This window comes from Hemitrygon akajei, chromosome 16 (assembly GCF_048418815.1).
Source record: "Hemitrygon akajei chromosome 16, sHemAka1.3, whole genome shotgun sequence".
In the NCBI taxonomy this organism is placed as follows: Eukaryota; Metazoa; Chordata; class Chondrichthyes; order Myliobatiformes; family Dasyatidae; genus Hemitrygon; species Hemitrygon akajei.
The window spans coordinates 87637854-87661159 of record NC_133139.1 but is presented as its reverse complement, the minus strand read 5'-3'; the positions used below and the strand labels follow the sequence as shown (position 1 = coordinate 87661159).

The following is a 23306-nucleotide window of genomic DNA, read 5'->3' as shown; positions in this document are numbered from 1 at the left end:
AGTTCCCAAGCTTCTCCCAGCTCAGGTGATTAGATGATACAGTCTTACGATGGTATGGTAAGTAATCAGTTCAGTTCTGGAAATGATTTGAGTAGAATTGGAGAGAGAGACAGAGAGTTGTTTTGTCTTCCCAGTGCCGATACCATTGATCGTCCACGTCGTCCTCTTGCTCCTGGAACTTATCAAAGTCACCGACTTGTGATCATCAAAAGAGAAATGCTAGTTTTTCACAGTAAGCTATCAACACAAGTGAGGGTTAAACACACTGATAGCTCCCCATCAGTCACTCCTTTGTCCACATTGTGAGCAAAAACCCCACCCTTGTCGTGGGCACACAAAGCTCAACCAGTGTCTTGCTTGGTGTCTGGTGTGTCTGGTGTGTCTGATTATAAATCCAGTCGACCTTGTATATCTATCACAAGCGCTGACTACTAGCTGTCCATCATATAGCTCCGCCTTTCAGTTTCCAAGGCAACTCATAGACTTTCACTCTCTCCGTTGCTGAAATAGCACACATGCTGTTTGCTCCCTCTCTCTCTTTTTAAAGGAAAAGTCCAATTTAGAATAAACCTTCAGATCTTGTCACAGCAATAATCTTGAAAGAGTGCAGAGAAAATTTTCAAGGACGTTGCCAGGATTTGAGGACCTGATTTATAGGGAAAGGTTGAATAGGTTCGGACTTCATCTTTTGGAATGCCTTACAGTATTAGTCCATGGCATGAAAAAGGTTGGGAACCCATGTCACAGGGTGAAAGATCAACCTGAGGGAGAACTTCTTCACTCAGTCGGTGTTGGGAATGTAGAAAAAGCTGTCAGTGGAAATAGTAGATGCAGGTTCAATTGCAAAGTTTAAGAGAAGTTTAGATAGGTATTGGAGGGGTGTGGACTGCTATGATCTGGCTGGGGGTAGATGGAATAAGGCACCAGATCAAGCCAACATGGACTTGAAGGGCCAAAGGGCCTCATTCTGTGCTGTAGTGCTCAATGGCAATAGAAAACCATTGAATCGAAGTAGGAGCAGAAGCATCTTTCCATTTCAACAAAATAGTCCTTCTGGCCAATAATATAATGAATGCAATTACATGTTGGTCTGATAGAGAAATACCATGAATATATTGAGGGATTATACCAAACAGAACTGTCAAATTGTTAGGTTGTAAATTAATTTTTAAAACTTTAGAAATTGTAGAGAAAATAGATTTCAAAAAATGTTTCAATTCAGAACATGACCAAAACATGTGTGTCAATATGGCTGTGTCAGTTTTACATCTAACACAGTCTCTCCTTTGTCAAATAGTAATGATGTACTATTTTAAATTGAATTAAAAAGTGACTAGCACAGATTGAAGAAGAGTGAACCAACTTCAAAATTAGCAACAAATCCTCTGTTATCAAGGTCACGTTAAGCTCTCTCCCCCAATCTTGCTTAATCTTAAGTGAAGGGTAATTGTGCTGTTGTAACAATAAATTACAAATTTTCCCAATAAAACCTTTCACTAAATGGTTTATTTAAAAAATAATATCTAACAGGTCAGAATCCTGTTTATATGGTAAATTACTTAAATATTCTTGTAAGAAGTGTCTGACCTGAAGATATTGCAGGAAATGTGAATATAAGAGAGAGTATTTAGTTACTAATTTCTCAAAAGACATCAATGAGCCATCTTGGAACATATCCATGAAGGAATAAACTCCTTTATTCCTCCAAAGAAGAAAGGTAGGATCACTTAATGAAGATTTAAATGAATATTTTGGATAAATTAAACTGAAAAGTTTAGATCTTTTAAGATTGATAAAATTACGGAAGTGGAACCAAATTCAGAATGACTGCTTAATTGCAGGGTATAAATTTAAATCATTAATTTTGGCCAGTTGTACAGGTAGAGAAGCTCCTAATTACAAGGTTAAGTGAAACAGTTTCACAGCATTCAATTCCAAACCAGCCCAAGGTGGTCGTTCCTTTTTATAAGTCCAATATAACCAAAAACACATATAACATATATTAATAGCCCAGTAATACATTCTTAAATTAGGCAAAGCAAGACCTCCATCCTTTTTTAATTTTTGTAAATGATATTTACCAATTCTTGGTCTTTTATTATTGCAAACAAAAGATGAAATAATAGAGTCAAACTGATCAAAAAACTTCTTAGTTAAAAAAATAGGAATATTTTGAAATACATATAAATATTTTGGTAAAATCATCATTTTAATTGCCTGAATTCTGCTGGCTAATGAAAGTGTAAGTAGATTCCATCTTCAATATAATTGCTTCATAAAATCCACTAAAGGAAGCAAACTAGCTTTATAAAGGTCTTTATGATTTTTAGTAATAATAATACCTAAATAATTAAAAGAGTCCGTAACTCTAAAAGTAATGTCATCATATATAGAAGCAGAATCATTTAGGGGAAATAATTCACTTTTATGAAGGTTTAGTTCAAATCCCAAAAACTTTCCAAATTCATTAAATAGTTTCAATAAACTAGGAATGGATTCTTCAGGATTCAAAATATAAGCTAAGAGATTAGTAAACACAAAGTACACTGCAGAAACTGTGGTCAAATCAACACATACTAACAAGCTCGATGAACTCAGCAGGTCGGGCAGCATCCATTGAAATGAGCAGTCAACATTTTGGGCTGAGACCCTTTGTCAGATCCTCGGACCCTGTGAAGGGTCTCGGCCTGAAACGTTGACTGCTCATTTCAGCGGATGCTGCCCGACCTGCTGAGTTCATCCAGCTTGTTTGTATGCGTTGATAAACTAAGAGGATGAATATATAACATTTAACAGTCTCTGAATATTAGAGAAGGAATAACGGCCCTTTACAAAATCTGTTTAGTCTTGCGAGATAATTTTAGCAGGAAAATTCTCCAGCCGATTAGCCATTATTTTTGAAAGAATTTTAGCATCTACATTTAATGATGAAATATGTCTATATGAAGCACAGTCAGTAGGGTCTTTATCTTTCTTAAGAATTAAAGAAATAGAAGCTTCATAAAATGTGGGAGCTAACTCTTCTATCAAAAAAGAATCTTCAAGCATTTCCAACATATATGGAGAAAGCAATTTTTCAAAATTTTTAAATAAAATCTGACATAACAACCATCCAGTCCATGAGCTTTACTGGATTGCATTGAAAAATTGGCTTTCTGAATTTCATTTTCAGTAATAGGAGCATCAAGAGTTTGTAGATCTTCAACAGAAATTCGAGGAAAATTGATCTTTTGTAAAAAGGCATTCATTTCAGAAGAATCAACTGGAAACAGATTTATAAAGTTCAATGTAAAAGTCTTGAAAAATTTTATTCATATCTTCATAATTACATGCTAAACTACCATCTCCCTTATGAATTTATGAAATGTGTCTTTTAGCTCTAGCTGCTTTTCATTGAGATGCTAATAGCTTATTATTTTATCAGCAAACACTTAAAATTGACTTTTCAATTTAAGCAAATTTCTATCAATAGGATGTTAATAATAAATTATATTGTGATTGGAGTTCAATGGTTGTTTGAAAAAATCAATGTTAGGAGAGATTGCATAAATATTATCCAAGTCTTTAATTTGTTTTGAAATCTTATCTAACTCTGTTTTTGTCTGTTTCTTAAGCTTAGATTATCTCTTAAGGAGATTATCTGACTGCGCAAAAATATCTTTAAATGTATCCCATATAATCAATTTCAACACATCTCCCGTATTATTAAAAAGAAAAAAATCTTTTATCTGTGTCTCAATAAATTTGACAAAGTCCGAACTTCGTAATAAATTTTCTGGAAAACACCAAGGCAAATTTACGATAACAACATCATTCAATTCAAAAGCTAAGCTTAAAGGCACATGATTCGAGAGAATGATAGCATCATATTCACAATTCTGTACTTTGGACAAAAATCAGAGATCAACTATAAAATAATCAGTTCTCAAATGCATACAGACTTTTTCTAAGACCGGAAGTCATACATCAGGGGTTCACAACCTAGGGTCCACAGACTCCTTGCCTTATGGTATTGGTCCATGGCAAGAAAAAAATTGGGAACCCTTGTCAAAGAGTGAGAGATCCACCTGAGGGAGAACTTCTTCACTCAGAGGGTATGGAATGTAGAACAAGCTGCCAGTGGAAATAATAGATGCAGGTTGAATTGCAAAGTTGCAGAGAAGTTTAGATAGGTATTGGAGGGCTGTGGAGGGCTATGAGTTGGTGGGGGTAGATGGGATAAGGCACCAAATCAAGCCAACATGTACTGGAAGGGCCAAAGACCCTCATTCTGTGCTGTAATGTATATATGTTGTTTAATTAGGGATTCTTGTTCATTAAATAATTAATTACAAGTTGTGTGTATAATTACGTCAATCACACTTGTCATCACTCTACCATGTGATAAGTGTGTCCTTTGCTTAAGGGAAATGCGAAGTTACACACATATTCCCGGACACTTGCAACTTCTTTGAATTAGTTTAATGTTCTGAAGCTACAAAACTTAACGATGGTGATGAGGATGGGATCATAGTGTGTGAGTACAGCATCTGATGTCACCATTTCCCTTACCTTTTTGAAAGCCACCTCACACTGCTTTGTCCATTGCCATTTCTTCTCGATCTATAGGAATGAGTTCAAGAGGTGGAGCAGGTTTGGCAGGAACCTGTTATAGTCGCTTACAAATCCTAAAAAGGACCGGAACCATGACGCGTCTTTTGGCCTTGGGCCATCCATCAGTGGGTTAAATCGGGGGGGTTGCTGGGTGATGTGGCTGAAAAGGCCAGAAGGACCTGTCCCGTTCTGTATCTCAATAAATCAAAAATAGACAGTGAGAAACGTCTGCAGAACCCTGTGGGTGTTGGACATTGTGCCTGATGTGTGATCAAGCACACTGGACTGAGACATGGCTTCAGTTGCTTCCAACACCAGGCACTGTGTGAAAAGATTCTTCTTACCAACATTGATGTTTAATCGTGCTTCACCGACAAAATATATTTTTTCAAAATATACATTCACTTTATTAAAATTTACTTATACAAACGTGTTGACTAGAAACACCCTTTTATGTCAGTATCGACAATGTTGTTGAGCGGTAGGAACACGAATACCAGTGCTGAAATATTATCTGCACAAGACATGGTTTATCAGTGTCTATGTAATATAACACACAGTAAATATCAGTCAGCGGCTGCAACAAAAGCTTAAAAATATGACAGTGAAACACATACTGATATACTGTAACAGAAACAGTTTAGAATACAGTATAAAGTATCTGCAATTTGATTGAGTCCACAATATAGTTACGTAATGTCAGAAAGCTCAAGGCAGTGAACAGTACTGAGCCTGATTATTTAGATTTCAGAAACAGAACTGGGTGAGTCCAAAACTGAGTCAGAATGTAATGTGAAAAGTAATTTAGCAAAAATTAGGAGCTACAGGAATAAAATGGACATCTGACAGTTAATTTATCACATTGGTGTACAGTACTGGTGGGGACAGGTCTAATTCTGTAATACTGGGGTACGGTAATGATGGGGTAGGGTCTGTAATTGTGTAACACTGGGGTACGGTAATGATGGGGAAGGGTCTGTAATTGTGTAACACTGGGTACAGTACTGGTGGGGGTGTGTTTGTCACTGTTTAACACTGGTATATAACATTCCACACTCTGCCAGATTCTGCTCTAACTCCACTCATACCACTGGCTCCCACTCTGGGGTTTTCGGTCCCCTCAGTTAATGGTAGGGGTCCATGGCATCAAAAAGGTTGGGAACACCTGACTGATAGGTTGCGTAGCGGGCTGTATCTCACTGAGTCAGTGTACAGGAAGGAGACAGATAGACAAATAACTGAGTCAGTATGCAGGAAAGGGACAGATAGGCAACAGTCTTTCCCAGCGCAGGAAACACCAAAGAGCTGCTCATTGACTTTTAGGAGGTCTGGGTGGGGGTTGAGGGGTGGTGGGTGGTGCGGTGCACTCGCACCTGTCTGCATAAATGGTGATGGAGACTGTTAAGAACTTCAAGTTCCTCGCAGTGCGGATGAGCCTCTCCTTGCCCATCCTCACAGATCCCATGGCCAGGAAATGTCACCAATGCCTCTACTTCCCCCGAGGCTAAACAAAGTAGATATGTCCCCTTTGACACTGACCGATTTTTAATTGATGCATCATGGGAAGCAGCCTCTCGGCTTGGTACGACAACTGTTCTGCCTGTCAACACAAGAAACTGCAGAGAGTGTGGACACAGCTCAGCACATCATGGAAACCAGCCTCCCTTTCAGAGACTCTGTCTACACGTCCCCCTCCCTGAAAGAAGCAACTGGCATCATCAAAGACCCCTCCCACCCCAGACATTCTCTCTTCACTCCTCTCCATATGGGCTGAAGATACAAGAGTCTGAAAGCACAGAGCAGCAGGCTCAGGGACTGCTGTTATAAGTACAATAGACTCTTGACCTCACAACCTGCCCCGCTGTTATAAGTACAATAGACTCTTGACCTCACAACCTGCCTTGTTATGCTCTTGTACCTTATTTTCTGCCTGCACTGCACCCACTGTCACTGTTAGACGTTACTCTGCATTCTGATATTGTTTTCCATTGTACTATCTCAGTGTATCGTGTGGTGAATTGATCTGTACGCACAGTCAGCAAGACAAGCTTTTCACTGTATCTCTCTACATATGATACTGCCCTCATTCCAATTCCAGTTCCAGAGCACAAGCTCCTCTGGCAGTAACCACAATTTCAATGGACTCTCAGAACTATTCTGGCTGCAAGACTATTTGAAATACTCTCCCTCCCAGATCTGACCTTGTTCTAGATGCAGAGCATGAATGGTAGTCAAGTGTTTAAGAAGGCTGGACAAATATATGCCAATATTTATGCACATTTGACACCAGCTCTCTACTTTGAACTTTATTTTTATATTAGTCTTTAGTTGCTTGTCACACCAATACACCACAGCAAATATCTAATTGTATATGACAAATAAAATTGATTCTCTCTTTATTATGATATTTCTTTATAATGGATATCAATTTGTCCTTCAGGTAAAAGGAATTTTCCCTCCACCCCCCTCTTCTTCTGTTCCCCACTCTGACTCCTTAGCTCTTCTCACCTACTCCTCCTCTTTCCCTTTCTCCTCTGATCCACTCTCCAGCCCTTTACCTTTCCCACCTGCCTTCACATCTCATTTTCAGGCTATCCTGCTTCCCCTCACCCTACCATTTAATTCTGTTGTCTTCCCCCTTCCTTTCCAGTCCTGATGATGGATCTTGGCCTGAAACATCGAGTGTTTATTCATTTCCAGAGGTGCTGCCAGACTTGCTGTGTTCCTCCTAAATTTTTCTGTTTTGCTTACGATATATCCCTGCTTGTCAACTGTGTAAAATGAGAAATGTTAGCCCTGAGAATTGTGTACAGCTAGACTTTCTGGAGAAACTAACCATTTATTTGCATATTTTTCTGAATGATTTGGATGATTCAGACAAAAGTAAAAAAGTTAATTTGTGTTGATTATAAATGCACCTCTCGACAAACAGGTGGTGTACCTCCAACCTACATGTTAGAAGAACCCATCTCAGGAATCAGGATGGCTACTCTTTCTGAAAGTGGAAGTCTGTGCAACGAGAGGCAAAGTTTCAGGGTGAGTGGGTGGTCATTCGGGATTGAATTAGGGAGGAATTTCTTCTCTCCAGCTGTAAATTGACGGAATTCTTCATGCACAGGTTGTGGATGTGCCATCACTAAATATATTCAATGGAATTGGGTCCAGGTAGGATTAGAAGACAAATTTATTTAAAAACATAGAAAATCTACAGCACAAAGATATGCCGAACAAGTCCCAATCTTAGACGTGACTAGGCTTACCAATAGCCCTCTATATTGTATTTCAGGAGTGCACTCGGACAGAATGCCAATGGACACCAGGGGATGCTTAAAAACAAGAGAGAGACACCGTGTGGCCGGGGCAGGGAACTGCAGAGTTTAACACTGGAGGCAGCTGCAAGCACAGCTCCCCCTAGTGCAGGGATGAATCAGCAATGGACAGCCTGAAAGTTCTTGGGGAGTTGTGTCACCGGAGGAGATTACAGGGATAGAAAGTGATCGGATATCGATTATTTAAACAAGAGTATGAGAATGATGCAAAAGGTGTTGTCTCACATTTTATCCACTTGTAACAGAATATAAACAGAATATTTGTGTCATTTAAGCAAATAGTTACCATGGAAGTAGACGATTGCAACACATGAACGTCTATAATCCAATGGTAATTTCCATGAGCGGGACAGAAAGTTGCCGGGCTCAAATGCTCTTACTGCTGAAGTAGCCCCGATGGCCATGTTCAGGTGGTGACTCCGTGTTTGTAGAAATCCAAATCAACATTTTGATGAATTGATTCAAAAAAGCCCAGAATTCAACACTTTTGGGAATGAAGTGTCCTTGTATTTAGCATTGTATATGTTGCTGGTAGACTGTAGTATTGGAATCAGCAGTGTCCCTCAGTAACAATAAGTCATTAAATTATTGTTTTATCTGTGCAGAATTGATCGGTGTAACACCATGTCTATCAGTTTGTGAGTGGTTATTGTTTAGAACTTTGTCTGAATTCAATTCTTTTAAAGGAAAAGATTCCTGATCATTCCCAGAAGGGATCTCCTGATTTTTGTGGGGTACTGCATTCATGACCTTGTACAGTAATGCCCTGTTTTCCGAGCCCTGTTTATTCGGAACCAGGCGACTATCAGCACGAGTAACAGTATTAGGATGGGGAGCGAGATCTTCAGCAGCATCAGCATCTTCTGATGATCACCTGGGGAACATGCACAAAAGCCATTACACAATCATTAACCTTCTCAGGCAAATACATCAATTGTAAAACCACTGATCCTTTTCAAAATCCTGGAATTCTGTACATTTCATGGACTTTACTGGTTTATCTCCCATGCTTTCTCATTTTCTAAAAAACACATACTACACAACAAACATTTTGACATCACAATCATTCTTGCCAAATTTCACCCAGCAAGTCCCAGAAACAAACACAAGGCAATGCCATAATCTGCTTTAATAACGCTGATTGAGGAGCAAACAGTGACCAGGATCCCACTGGAATGCATCTGCTCTTCTTGGAGTTTGTCATTTTGTTTGCAAAGTTTCAAAGGTCCAAAGGCCCAATTTACTGTCAGAGAAATGCATGCAATATACTATCTGAAGTGCTTTTTCTTTGCAAATGTCCACGAAAACAGAGAAGTGCCCCAAAGAATGAATGACAGTTAAACGTGAGAACCCCAAAGTCCTACCTCCCAGCTCCACCTCCTGCGCGTCAGTGGCAGCAAACAACGATCCCCCTCCCCTCCCCAGCAAAAAAAAGCAGGCTGTTTAATTCCTCGGCTGAAAGGCAGCACCTCAGAGAGTGCTCCCTCGGGTTGGAAGCCCGTGATGAGCTGTGTGCCCAGGGTTCAGAGTGAGGCCCATCGCTATTTGGTCGAGAACATACAGGGACATGTTTAGAAAGTTTGCAGATGACAAGAGGCACAGCTGGTTATAGACAGTGAAGATGGTAATCAGGAATTGCAGAGAGATCTTGATCAGCTATGTAAGTAAACAGAGGAATAGCAAATGGAGTTTAATTCAGATACGGTGGCAAGGTAACATAGTGGTTAGCACAGCTTTACAGGACCAGCGACCCAGGTTCAACTGTCTCTATGGAGATTGCATGGAGTTCCTCCCATAGTCCAAAGACGCACCAGCTGGTAGGTTAATTGGTCATTGTAAACTGTCCCGTGATTGGGCTCGGGTTAAATCGGGGGTTGCTAGGCACCACGGCTCGAAGGGCCGGAAAGGACTGTCCCGTGCTGGAACTCAATCGATCAATCAGTGTGAGGTGTTGCATTTTGGAAAGTGAAATCAGTGTAGGACTTTTCACAGTGAATGGCAGAGCCCTGGGGTGTGCTGTGGAACAGAGAGATCCAGAGATCTCAGTTCCGTTAAAGTGGTGTCACAGGCAGACGGTATGGGGACAAAGGTTTCTTCAGTCAGAGCATCGAGGGTAGCAGCTGTACAGGATGTCAGTGCCACATTTGGAATAGTGTTCCCTTCTGCTTGTCCTTTCGTACGAAAGATGTTGTCGCCCTCACCCGCATCTCCTGCATTTTCCGAACATCCGTGCTCACTCCGTCGTCCCACCACCTTAACAGTGATCGAGGTCCTCTTGTCCTTACCTACAACCCCGTGAGCCTCTGCATCCAACACATCATTCTCATCAATGTCCACCATCTCATTCTACCACTAAACATATCTTTACCTCCTCACTCTCTCTGCAGAGATCACTCCCTCAGTAATTCCCTAATTTTTCCCTCCTCGTTAAACTTCCTCCTGGCACGTATCCCTGCAAAGTGCTACAGCTGCCCATTCACATCCTCCTTCACGTCCGTTCAGGGCCCCAGACAGTCCTTCCAGGTGAGGCAACATGTCCCCTGTGAATCTACTGGGTTGTCTATTGTGTCCGGTGCTCCCAATGTGGCCTCTTCTACATTGATGAGATCCACCGTTCATCAGGGGACAGCTTTGTCGAGCACCTCCACTCCATCTACCAAAACATTTTAATTCTGACTCCCATTCATGTCCATCCATGGTCTACTTTGTACCAAGATGAGGCCACCCTCAGGGTGAAGGAACATCACCTTGTATTCCCCCTGGGTAGCCTCCAACCTGATGGCATAAATCTCGAATTCTCCTTTCGGTTCATAAAGAATTCCCTTCCACTTTCCTCTTTTGCTATTCCCTCCTGAGAGCTGTTACCTCTTCTGACTTGCCTATCAGCTCCCCCTGGGTCCCCTCCTCATTCCCTTTCTCCTGCGGTCCACAATCTTCTATCGGATTCCTTCCTCTCCAGTCCTTCATCTTTCCCATCCACCTAGCTTCACCTATCACCTTCTAGCTATCCCTCCCCTCCACCCACAGTTTTAGTCTGGAGTCTTCCTCCTTCGTTCTCAGTCCTGAGGAAGGATGTCAGCCCGAAACGTAGACGGGTATGAACAGTCAAGGGCCATTTACACAGCAGCACTGTTTGAGGCAGAGATCTCAAAGCAAAACAGTACAGATGCTGGAAATCGGAAATAAAAACACAGGAATAGGAGTACTTGGCAGTAAACAGGGTTAACCTTCCAGACCAATGACCATTCATTAGATCCGACTTGAAGCTCTGTTTCTCTCTTCCAAGATGCTGCTGGACCTGCTGAGTATCCCAACATTTTCTTTCTTCATTGCTCTTAAAGGTAGTTTGCATATTTCAACACACAAAATGCGGGAGGAACTCAACAGGCCAGGCAGCATCTATGGAGAAGAGTAAACGGTCAAGGTTTCGGACAGAGACCCTTCAGCAGGACTCAAGAAGGGACACCACGTTGGGTCCCGGCCCAAAACAGCCACTGTTTACTCTTCCACGGATGCTGCCTGGCCTGCTGAGTTCCTCCAGAACTTTGTTAGTGTTGCTTTGGATTTCCAGCATCTACAGACTTTCTTGTTTTTGCCCATTTGCTCCTTTGCTGTTAGTGTGCAGAGGAATAGGGGAAAATAATGAATAACAGGACGTCAATCTCAGGAACCAGACAGAAGCTCAGTTTAACACTCCACCTGACAGCTGGTATGTCTGAGACTGCTTTCTCAGTACTGCACAGGACACTCGCCTGGTTTTAATGCCCAAGTTACTCGAGAGGGATTGAACCGACAATCTCCCGACTCGAGGCAGGAGTACCATCCAACGAGCCACGCACGGTCTGATGTAGAGAGAAACTGTACACCTTTGTTAATCCTGAGCATGTCATAACTCTCAGCATTTACTCGTGATCACACGGGGATTATATCTCAGCTCTGAAAGGGTTAATTATTTATTTTCTCATCCATGCACTGTGACCAAGGTAACTCACTGACCTTCGATCTTGATTTCCACTTGCTCCTCATCTGTTCCAAGTTTATTGCTGGCTCTACACGTGTAAATTCCTTTGTGTTCTGATGTTGCCTTGGAAATGTGGAGAACCCCAGGACCGCCGGGAAATGTGGAGAACCCTTTGACACCCTGACCGGGCTTTTCCCATTTCAGTGTTACATGGGGGTTTCCAATGGAGTGACAGGTCATTGTAACTTCATCATCTTTTCTGATGAAGACTGTAAGCCCGGACACGGTTTTGTTATTTACTGATATAGTTGTGTTTCGTGGTTTATCTGGAAAAGAGTGAAAAGAGTGAAATTAACCAGCTCCTCCCATAGGACACAGAACAGGGTGGGCCCTTTGTCCCAAAATGTTGTACTGACCTTTATAAACCTATTCCATCAACAACCCAACCCCTCCCTAGACATCACTACACTGTGTATTCAGAGGGCTGGAAAATCACATTGGACTGTGTGCTGAGCTCACTCCTGAGCAGCTGTAGTCAAAGTCCTGAGAGCCTTCATTCCAGAGTCCTCTCTCAGTAAACAAATCATCTCTCTATGTGATGAGCCCAGAACTCTCGTCGTTGTCAGGCTGAGAAACAACAGATTCTCTCTCGAGCCACACGAGCTCCTCTCAACCAGAAGCATTTTAAGAGAGCCTTGTGCAGGGAGCAATCCCACTGTCTGTTTCTCTGGTGGGTGGGATTTGGCACCAGCCCACAGTTTTCTCCAGGAAACACGAGGTGAAGAATCTCAGCACTAACTCACCGTGTCCACTGTGGCTCACGGGAGCACCGCCAGTCTCGTTTCAAACTGTTCTGGATTTAAGTTGTACGCCAGAGAGTGGAGCACAAAATCGAGGCCAGGGGTGTTGGTGAACCTATGGCCTGTGTGCCCAGGATGGCAAATGCAGAAACTCTGTTGGCATGCAGCAATGCCCCCTGATTCTTTTGATTTTTTTCATTTCTTTCAATCTTGTCTGTTATACTTTTATTAATGGTTACATAATGAATGTACAAATTGTAATTTATGTGTAAGTAACAATTACAAATTATTATGGAGTCATTAACTGATTTAATAATCAATGATATCTATTAACCCCATCATATCACTGCACTGTAAACACTTTAAACCATTTTTGATCATGTTGTTCACATTGTAAATCCATGCTTGTGTTTCAATATTTATGCACGTTTTACTCCACATTCATGCTTTCAACTTTATTTTTACATAATTCTCTATAAATGTTGAATGTTGTTGTATTTTGTCACGGTCACACCCTCACCCACACACCACCGCAAATTCCTAATCCATGCTTTGTATATGGTGAATGAAGCTGATCCCTGATAATTTCGGCACAAAATTACCATGACACTCAATAGACATTTTTCAGAAGATCATCACCAATTTGGACACACGACCCCCAAAGGGGTTTGGCACCCCTCATTTAGGCTGACTTTACAGTGGGGTTCTGAGGAGATCCTACACTGGCCCAGTGCTGTCCTTTAACTCAGACATTAAACTGAAGTTCCATTTTGCAGAGCTGCCAATCCCTTGTGCCCTGGGCATATTTTGTTTGTTTTTGATCTGACTATGTGATGATATTGTACAGGCAGGGAATAAAGCAACTTATTCTGCTCCTATGTCTTATGGTCTATTCCACAAAGAAACCTCCTGAACTTACACAAGATCTCTACATCATGAGAGGAGCTGGTGGAACCAATATCATTGCTGACTCCGCAAATGTACCGACCACTGTCTCCCAGCTGGACCGAGGGGACATGCAGTCTCTCACCACGACTGATCGTTTTTCCATCTTTGATCCAGTGCACATCAGGAACTGGGTTGGCATCTGCGCGACAGGTTAAAATCTGGGATTCCCCTTCAATCCAGTCCTGCTTTCCGGAGATCTGTGCTTTCTTTGGAGAATCTGTAAATTTGGTTAAAAATAGAAATTAAAAGCTGAAAGTTAAGAGCACAGAATTGTTCCTTGGTGATTTTGGTGCTGACGAAGTTCCACTTCTCAGAGTAAGAGAGACTTTTACTTTAATACCCTGTGCTACCACCAAGCACAGCAAGTCAAACACACTCAGTGGCCACTTTATTAGGTATACCTGAAGAGCCCAGTGTGGTCTTCTGCTGCTGTAGCCCATCCACTTCATGGTTCGACGTGTTGTGCATTCAGAGATGCTCTTCTGCACACCACTGTTTAACAAGTGGTTATTTGAGTTACTGTCACTTTCCTGTCAGCTTGAACCACTCTGGCCAGTCTCCTCTGACTTTTCTTGTTAACAAGCTGCTTTTGTCCACAGAATCACCACCCACTGGATGTGTTTTGTTTTTCACACCATTCTCGGCAACTCTTGTTGTGCCTGAAAATCTCAGTAGGTCAGCAGCTTGAGATACTCAAACCACCCTGTCTGGCACCAACAATCATTCCACAGTCAGAGTCACTTACATGCTAATATTTGATCGAAATGCGAATAAACTTTCCTATCTATGGACCTGTCCAAGTGATTTTCAGACCATTTTGAGAGGACTAAAATATAAAAGCAAGAAGGTAATGTTGAGGCTTTATGAAGCACTGGTGAGGCCTCACTTGGAGTATTGTGAGCAGTTTTAGGCCCCTTATCTGCCAGTAGCCCATTCCACGCACTCATCACTCTCCGAGTAAAATACTTAGCCCTGACATCTCCTCTGTACCTACTTCCAAGCACCTTAAAACTATCGCCCTCTCATGCTAGCCATTTCAGTCCTGGGAAAAAGCCTCTGACTATCCACACAATCAATTCCTCTCATTATCTTGTACACCTCTATCAGGTCACCTCTCATCCTCCGTTGCTCCAAGGAGAAAAGGCCGAGTTCACTCAATCTATTCTCATAAGGCATGCTCCCCAATCCAGGCAGCATCCTTGTAAATCTCCTCTGCACCCTTTCTATGGTTTCTATGTCTTTCTTGTAGTGAGGTGTCCAGAATTGAGCACAGTACTCCAAGTGGGGTCTGACAAGGGTCCTATATAGCTGTAACATTACCTCTCGGCTCTTAAACTCAATCCCACGATTGATGAAGGCCAATGCACCATATGCCTTCTTAACCACAGAGTCAACCTCCGTGGCAGCTTTGAGTGTACTACGGACTCTGACCACAAGGTCCCTCTGATTCTCCACACTGCTAAGAGTCTTAACATTAATGCTATATTCTGCCATCATATTTGACCTACCAAAATGAACCACTTCACACTTATCTGGGTTGAACTCCATCTTCCACTTCTCAGCCCAGTTTTGCATCCTATCAATATCCCGCCATAACCTCTGACAGCCCTCAACACTATCCTCAACACCTCCAATCTTTGTGTCATCAGCTAATTTACTAACCCATCCCTCCACTTCCTCACCAAGATTATTTATAAAAATCACAAAGAGTAGGGGTCCCAGAACAGATCCCTGAGGCACACCACTGGTCACCGGCCTCCATACAGAATATGACCCATCTACAACCATTCTTTGCCTTCTGTGGGCAAGCCAATTCTGGATCCACAAAGCAATGTCCCCTTGGATCCCATTCCTCCTTACTTTCTCAATAAGCCTTGTATGGGGTACCTTATCAAATGACTTGCCTTCTTAATTGAAACTGGAGAAGGCTCAAAGGAGCTTCATGAAAATGATTCCTGCATTGAGAGGCTTGTCATAGGAGGAGCGTTTGACCGCTCTGGGTCTGTACTCACTGGAATTCAAAAGAATGAGGGGAATCTCGTTGACACCTATCGAGTGTTGAAAGGCCTCAATAGAGTGGATTTTGGAGAGGAGAGTGGCAGAGTCCGGGGCCAAAGGACACAGCCACGGAATAGAGGGATGTCCTTTTAGATTGCAGATGAGGAAGAAGTTCTTCAGCCTGAGAGTGGTGAATCTGTGGAATTTGTTGCCACAGGAAACTATGGAGGCCAAGTCATTGGGTATATTTAAAGCGGAGGTTGACAGATTCTCGATTGGTCACGGCATGAAAGGACGCAGGGAGAAAGCAGGTGATTGGGACTGAGAGGGAAAATGGATCAGCATTGATGAAATGACAGAGCAAAATCATTGGGCCAAATGGCCTAATTCTGCTCCTTTATCTTATGGTTTATTAAATGTAATTAGCATAGTTACCAAAGCTCTGTGATATAGTGACTCTTTTTCAGCTTTATGTCTTTTATAATCTGTGTTTTTGCACATTCTTTCTTCCTGCCGTATAAGTGGTTTAATTTTGAAGTTTGATGCTCTTGTTGCCACTGTGCAAATTAAATTTGGCCCGATTTGTAAGTTTTTCTTTGCGAGGGGGTTGATGTTCTTGCAGTTCAGTGATTTTGTTTTTCTGTGTGGGGGAGGGAGGATTTTATGCTCTTGTTGCTGTTACCATTGAAATTTGGGGTGATTTGCAAGTTTTGTTGTGTGGGGGAGGGGCATGAGTGGCTTCCATATTTTTCTTTATTTCCTGGCTGTCTGAAGAAGATGAATCTCACAGTTATATCTGCGTACATACTGTGATAACAAATGAACCTTTGAGAGTTTTTTCATCTGGTAGCTCATTCCATATAGCCTCTCGGTGACAAAGTTTCTCCTCAGGGTCCTATTGCACCTCCCCCCTCTCAGCTTAAACCAATGCCTGCAAGTTCTAGGGTCCCAACCTGGGATAAGCATCACAATCAATAACAATACAGTATAACAGTGGCTCCGTTATCCCTAATGGAATTACTTTGTCATCTACTGAGTAATTTGCTGATCTCTGTCAGGGGTTGACAGCAGTAAGCTTCATGCCTGTAGTTGGCAGTGGTTCACATTTAGAACAGTGAAAGATGTGCATTACAGTATGAATGCCTGTTGAGCATTGGTAACATCCTGCTTTCGAGGAGAGCTGAGGAAGCCTGCAGTTCATAGCAATTCCACAGGGTGGCAGTGCATCATGCATTTTGATATTGAGCCTCAACTCTTTTAACCCTCCCTGCACTGAGCCCATTCCTTCCCTGAGATCCTCAAAGGAGAGATAATGAGCATTGTTATTTCAATATTGGTGGAAATTGTATAATTCCAGTACTCCACCTTGGAAATAGCAACAGAAAGGAAAGGTGACAAGTTACAGATCAGAATCAGATTTAATATCACCAGTATAGCTCAATGACGATTTGTTAAATATAAAGGAAGCTGAATTACACCAAGTATATGTCTATTAAATAGTTAAATTAAAATAAGTAGTGCAGAATAAAAAGTCATGAGGTAGTGTTCATGGGTTCAATGTCATTTAGAAATCAGATACCACCTTCTAGAAGTTTTGGGCAGGTATCAGAACCCATCTCAGACTGGATTCAGGATCTCTTATTCCCCAAACCTCTCCCCTCTCCCCACTCCATACTCTCTGGAACATCCAGCATTAGCTAACCTGAGGTCCCCAAAAGTGCCTGACGAAGAGTTAGAGATCTGAAGTGTTAACTTGGCCCGACTTGTGTGTTGCCAACATTGTGTTTTTGTTTCTGAATTGTCCCAGTGCTTCCCCACCTCTTCATTTACTCCTTGAAAAGTCCTGTTGAGCTGAGTCTCAGAGACATGTCAGACAGGCTCAGACTGTATTATCTGGAGTGTGTGAGACTGATCTTATAAAGGTGTATAAAATCACAACTATTATCTCATGTTCTGGTTATTTATTGCTATTTATTTCAATTTGTATTTGTGGTTTACTGCCTTCTGATCTCTCATTGATCCTGTTCTAGTGACTATTCTGTGGATTTGCTGAAGATGCCCAGAGGCAAATGAACCTCAGGGTTCTATGTGGTGACGTGTATGAACTCTGACAGTAAATTTACTTTGAACACGAGGGCACATGTCTGAGATGAGTGGGAACACGAGATGTGTTTCTCTAGTTAGTGACGTTACAAAACCAGTTGTCACAGAAGAGGGGAACTTGGGGTTCAAAAGGGAACCTACGAAGGACAGAGTTATGTTGACCTTTGTTAACAGGCTGGCCAGGTGACAGGAAACCTCGAGACAAAATGTTTCAGTGGAAAGCTGTCCAGGTATGCTCCACCCACAAAGAGCAGAACAAAGCCAACACAGTCATTTGGTGTTTGCTCCCTGACATGGGAATACTGTTTATTCCAGTTGTTCACCGGTTACTGAGTCACCAAAAGCTTTGCACAATCACCTTCCCCAGACGGACGGCATTAGTTCACGAGGGAAGCTTAGCAGTGTCGTAAGGGAAATCAGAAACAGGTAACAGAAATTGGCCATGTCAGTGTTGCCTGGCTCCAAAGAAACTAATCAGCAAAACAAAATATACAACATTTTCATTGGGAGGGTGGGGGGTGGTGGGGGAAATCAGGAAATTGACACGTTGGAGGTGGGGGGGGTCACAGAGGGGGAACGGGAGGTGGAAGGCAGAGAGGGGTTGTGGGTGGGAATTCAGAGAGGACACAGGGAGGCAGAGAGAGGGCACGGAGGGGTTCAGACAGGGGGCATGGGAAGGGGGTCAGAGGGCACCGGGAGTCAGAGAGGGGACAATGAGTGGACTTGGGACTCAAGCCACGGGCTCACTTGCTTTTCAGCCACTGGGGGTGAGGCGTCTGAGCCGTCGTGCTCTACCGGGGGCAGCATAGCGCTGTAGTGGTTGATTGAAGATTCCATTTGAACCGAGGGGTCTGGACTATATGCATTTAGATTTGTCTGCTTGTGTCTTTATTACTATTCATTATATTCCTGTATTTGTGAGGACTGGGCCTCTAAGCCATGGTATCGCCTAGCAGACATTGGGCATCGGGGCCATTCGAGAAATGATCACAGTGACTGGGGGTCTGGACTATATACGTGCATAATCTGTGTCGTTGTAATTTACTGATGACCTGTATGGGTTTGTTAATTAGTACATGCAAGAACTGGGCATCAAGCCGAGGTGCTTCTGGGTGGGGGTGGGAGGAGTGTAGGAGGCAAACCTGGACTCTCTTATTCCGTGAATGTGTTCTTGTGTGTGACTGTCTGTAATGTGTTTTAGCACCTTGACCCCATTATTAACACTCTCTCCTTTGCCTCTATTCATCTATGGTTGAATGACAATTAAACTTGAATTGGACTGAAGAAGATTTCACTTGGTTTAGATTTAGACAGAGCAAATAGTGATCAGGTGACCCTGTCAGTAGATGGTTCAAAGTCCTTCGAGTCAGAGTCCCAGGCAACTGTGGGGAGTTGAGCGGAACTCGTTCATGTGGAGTGTTTCTGATGTGGAACTCTCTTCCTGAAGGGTGAGGGGAATGGAATCAATCAGACTGAAGGATGGGCTCGAGGGAACGTAGGGTGCAAGGGCAATGGGGCTAAATGGATTAATTTGAAAAGAGCAGGGAAGGTCTTGATGGGCTGAGTGGCCTCATTGTAATGATTCAAGGATATAATTTTTATTTTATTTAGAGATATAGTACGGTTACAGGCCATTCGGGGTCTACGATCCTACACCACCCAATCACTCACATGTGAATACGTATCTGTGTCTATGAAGGTGACTCTTTGGCAGTCCCTGCCTGTTCAATACTTGTTCCACTACACTCACCAGGGTGGTTCCATTCACTGTGTGAGTCCCACCCTCAAACGGATCAGGATTGAACACCATTGGCCAGCCCTCGGCCCACTCTTCGATAACCAGGATGTCCCTGTAGTTACTGATAACTGTATTTACTGCCTACAATACCATTGGTACCATCTGCAAACTCAGGCCTGGTACATTCACACCCAAATAGTTTCTACTTGTATAAATAACGAACAAAAAAGATGCCAGTAGCAGTCTCTGCGGGATATCATTAATCACAGGCCTTCAGCCAAAGAAACAGGTTTCCACCATTCCCCTTTGCTTACCACTGGCAAACCATTTGTGAATCCAGTTAACCATCTCTGCCCTGTCCCTCCTGACCACCATCCTCATGGTCCCCTCTTCGAAAAACTCTAACCGATTTGTCAGACAAGATTTGCTACTCAGAGCCCTACTGATTCTCCCAAATCATACCTTGTCCATCCAAACCCCAGATTCCCATCCCAACACTGATGTCAGATGTGTTCCCTTATTATTTGTCATATTAACCCAAATTGTATGAATTCCTTTAATATTTCCTTCTAATGAACCTGAGCTAATTTAACACAGGACAGAACGGTTAGCACAACGCTCTACAGTACAGGCAAACAGGGATCAATTCCTGCTACAGTCTGTAAGGAGTCTGTACATTCTCCCTGTCACCGCATGGGTTTCCTCCAGGTGCCCTGGTTTCCTCCCACAGTCCAAAGACGTACCGGTTGGGAGGTTAATTGGTCATTGTAAACTGTCCTCTGATCAGGCAAGGGTTAAATCAGGGGATTACTGGGCGGTGTGGCTCGAAGGGCCAGAACGGCCTACTCTGTGCTGTATCTCAATAGATAAAAATAAATATAACACAGTACAAAATAAAAATAAAACATAACTCAGTACAGCCCTTCAGCCCATCTTGTGCACACTGACCAAGATACCATTCTAACAGCCTGCACAAGGTCTGTGTCCCTCTATTCCCTGCCTGTCTAAATATTATTAAAAGTTAAATCATATCTGCTTCTGTGAGCACATTCCAGGAAGCTACCACTCTCTATGTAACAAAAAGTGACCTTGCACACCTTAAAGTCTTCACTCTGCCATTCACCCTATCCCCCGTCCCACAAACAGTCATGTCAGCATTGGGACCTTGCTGTGTGTGGACAGAGAATACTGTTCCCGATTGTACAACAGGACACTAACGTACAATGGCCCCATGCGTCTCCACAGTACTGATACATCAAAATAGGAGAGATGATTGATCCAGTCAAACACTCCCAAAGCAACACACACACACACACAATGCTGGAGGGACTCAGCAGGTCAGGCAGCATCTATGGAAATGACATTTCAGGCCGAGACCCTTCTTCAGCACCGGAAAGGAAGGGGGAAGACTGCAGGACACTCCCGTAGTTTGAGGAGTTCTGTATGGAGTGGGAGGAGAGCTGGTTGTTCATTCATCTGCATTTGAAATAAATAACTCAACAGCCTTTAGTGTCAATAATCAGATCACTTACACCAGACGGCGAGAGCGGTGGACTGTTGTTTAACAATGGTGTTGGAGTGATGGTGAAGTGTCAGCTCGGCCTCGCAGGTGAACTGCTGTCCATTCAGCTTTGCTCGTGGATTCTCAGTGTGGTAGATAGTCAGCCCAGTACTGGCTGACCTGCTCACTAATACCTCACTTCCCTTCTTCAGTCTGAGTTGAAGTTCCCCTGAGACGTTAAACACACTGCAGGTAATATTCACCGGAATACCCTCAATGGTGATCGGGATGTGGATTTCAGGGTTGGAGAAAACTGTAACAACAGAAAACATTGTTAGAAACTTTCTCAAAGTGAGTTCTGCAGCCCTTCTGCGCCACTAGACTGAGGTAGCAAATGCGACTCTGTTGAAGTCTGTCTGTGGTACAGCACCCGCCTACCTCACTGTGTGTCCAGTGGCTAAAGAAGGTGCTGCCGGAATTATCAAAATCCCCTCCCACAGTTCCCAGTGTCATTCACTCCTGACCCAATCTCATCAAAGCAAATGACACATTGCTTCAGTGCATCCTGCTGAGTGCAGCACACACACATACACAAATGTAAACACACACATACACAGACATACACACATACACACACACACGTAAACATACACACATACACAAACGTAAACACACACATAAACACACATGTAAACACACACACTTAAACATACACACATACACAGACGTAAACACACACACATACACACAGATTTATCTACAATGTCTTTGAGTCTGAGCAATCCTGGTAAAGCTGTTATTCACCACCACAACAGGGTTGGCTTGGCTAGTAACTTTCAGATGGCACTTTGCCTTCAAAGCAATGGTAAATAATCCACAGAATTAATTCCTTGGGTCTGAAGTAGTTTGGTACATGTGTACATGCACACACACGCACACGCACACACACACATCTAATTGCTGCCACAAATCAACAAATTTCACAACACATGTCAATAATAATAAACCTGATTCTGATTTAACTTTGCTGCAAACTTCTGTCTCCTTTCTATCTAATGATCCGTTTGCTGGCAGACTTTGACCCCACGTTCAGTTTCTATCTCTGACAAATTGAATTGCCGGTCGCTGCTTCTGCAACAGGATCTTATCCTGGTACACAGATTTCTGAATGGATGAACACTACCTCAGTATTTGAGTTTCTGCTCTCTTTTGCAATACTATACAGATATGTATATCTTTTTGTAATTTGTTCTCGTTATTCTACATGACATTGTACTGCTGTTGCAAACAATAAATTTCATGACATATGCCAATGGTGTTGAACAGGATTCCGATTAATGGCCAGGCTTAGTCACATGCTCCATTGAACCCGCTCCATTAATAAACCCTCGGCTAAATAACTACATCTGCTTCAAGGGTTCAAAGGTTCATTTTATAGTCGAAGTGTGCTTGCGGAATATAACTCTCATATTCATCTTTTCCAGATAGCCATGACATTCAGAAAAACTGTGGACATTGTTGAAAGAAAAGACATTGACCACCTCCCACCCACCCACCCCTCCCCACACAAAAAAGAAATCTGCTCTGTGTTGCTGCCTGTTAAATGTCTAGGAGCAGGGGGGAAACTCTGAAAGATAACTGTCTAGTCAAAGAGCTCGATTATCCAGCGTACTTACCGTACATGTCAATGGTGATGCTATCATTCTTTGATGAAACTGATGGATAGTCCTCAAAATCTGCCATGCAGTTGAGTTCAGTCACACCGGTCTCTCGTGGTGTCCATGTAGCTGTTGCCTGGACTGTGGTGGAATTTGATCTAATGGCAACTGAATTCCATTCCTTACCATCCTGAAACCACCTTAATCTCACCTTCTCAGCAGGGTAGATGTTTGAGACCTCACATGTCAATGTGGTCTCCCGATTTACTTCTACAGGGTCTCTGTTGAGGATCGTTGGAGGCTCTGGAAAAGCTGCAATACACACAAGAAATTCACTGTACATTGGTTTGCCTTGGCGTCTTTCAGATATTGATGGAATGATGCAAAACTGACCAAACCTTTACAAGCCTCTGTACACAACCAGGAGTTCATCAAACCCACATCAGTATCAACAGTTTCCACACTTTGTCCTTTCTCTGAACTCTTCCAGCTCTTCAGGCATCCCAAAGATCCAACTCTTTGCTCCTCCTGTGGGCAGTGATACAGGAGCAAACTCTCACTGATTTATCAAGAGTGTGATCTCAATGAGTGGCTAGTTTGGGGCGGCACGGTGGTGTAGTGGTTAGCACAACACTTCACAGTGCAGGTGATCCATGTTCAATTCCCGATGCTACCTG

At 42.7% G+C, this 23306-nt stretch overlaps 1 protein-coding gene across 1 annotated transcript; it reads right to left on the bottom strand.

Annotated features, from left to right (window-relative positions):
* Positions 1 to 8136: 8136 nt before the first annotated feature.
* On the bottom strand, positions 8137 to 22935 carry LOC140740266 (sialic acid-binding Ig-like lectin 10). Its single transcript, XM_073069387.1, has 5 exons — positions 22648 to 22935; positions 21003 to 21284; positions 13603 to 13848; positions 11919 to 12209; positions 8137 to 8796 (listed from the first exon to the last, which is right to left on the bottom strand). Exons 1-5 carry the CDS (start codon positions 22712 to 22714, stop codon positions 8666 to 8668), a joined length of 1017 nt encoding a protein of 338 aa, XP_072925488.1. The 5' UTR covers positions 22715 to 22935; the 3' UTR covers positions 8137 to 8665.
* Positions 22936 to 23306: the final 371 nt, after the last annotated feature.

Bases quoted from the DNA above. Each gene is read 5' to 3' on its own strand.
- LOC140740266 (XM_073069387.1), bottom strand. From the start codon at position 22,714: ATGGCAGATTTTGAGGACTATCCATCAGTTTCATCAAAGAATGATAGC. The intron at 13,849-21,002 runs GTAAGTGATCTG...CCAAATTTACAG, and splicing joins CACCGCTCTCGCCGTCTGGT to ATTCTCCAAAGAAAGCACAG. The intron at 12,210-13,602 runs GTAAGTTCAGGA...ACTCTTTTCCAG, and splicing joins TCATGATGTAGAGATCTTGT to ATAAACCACGAAACACAACT.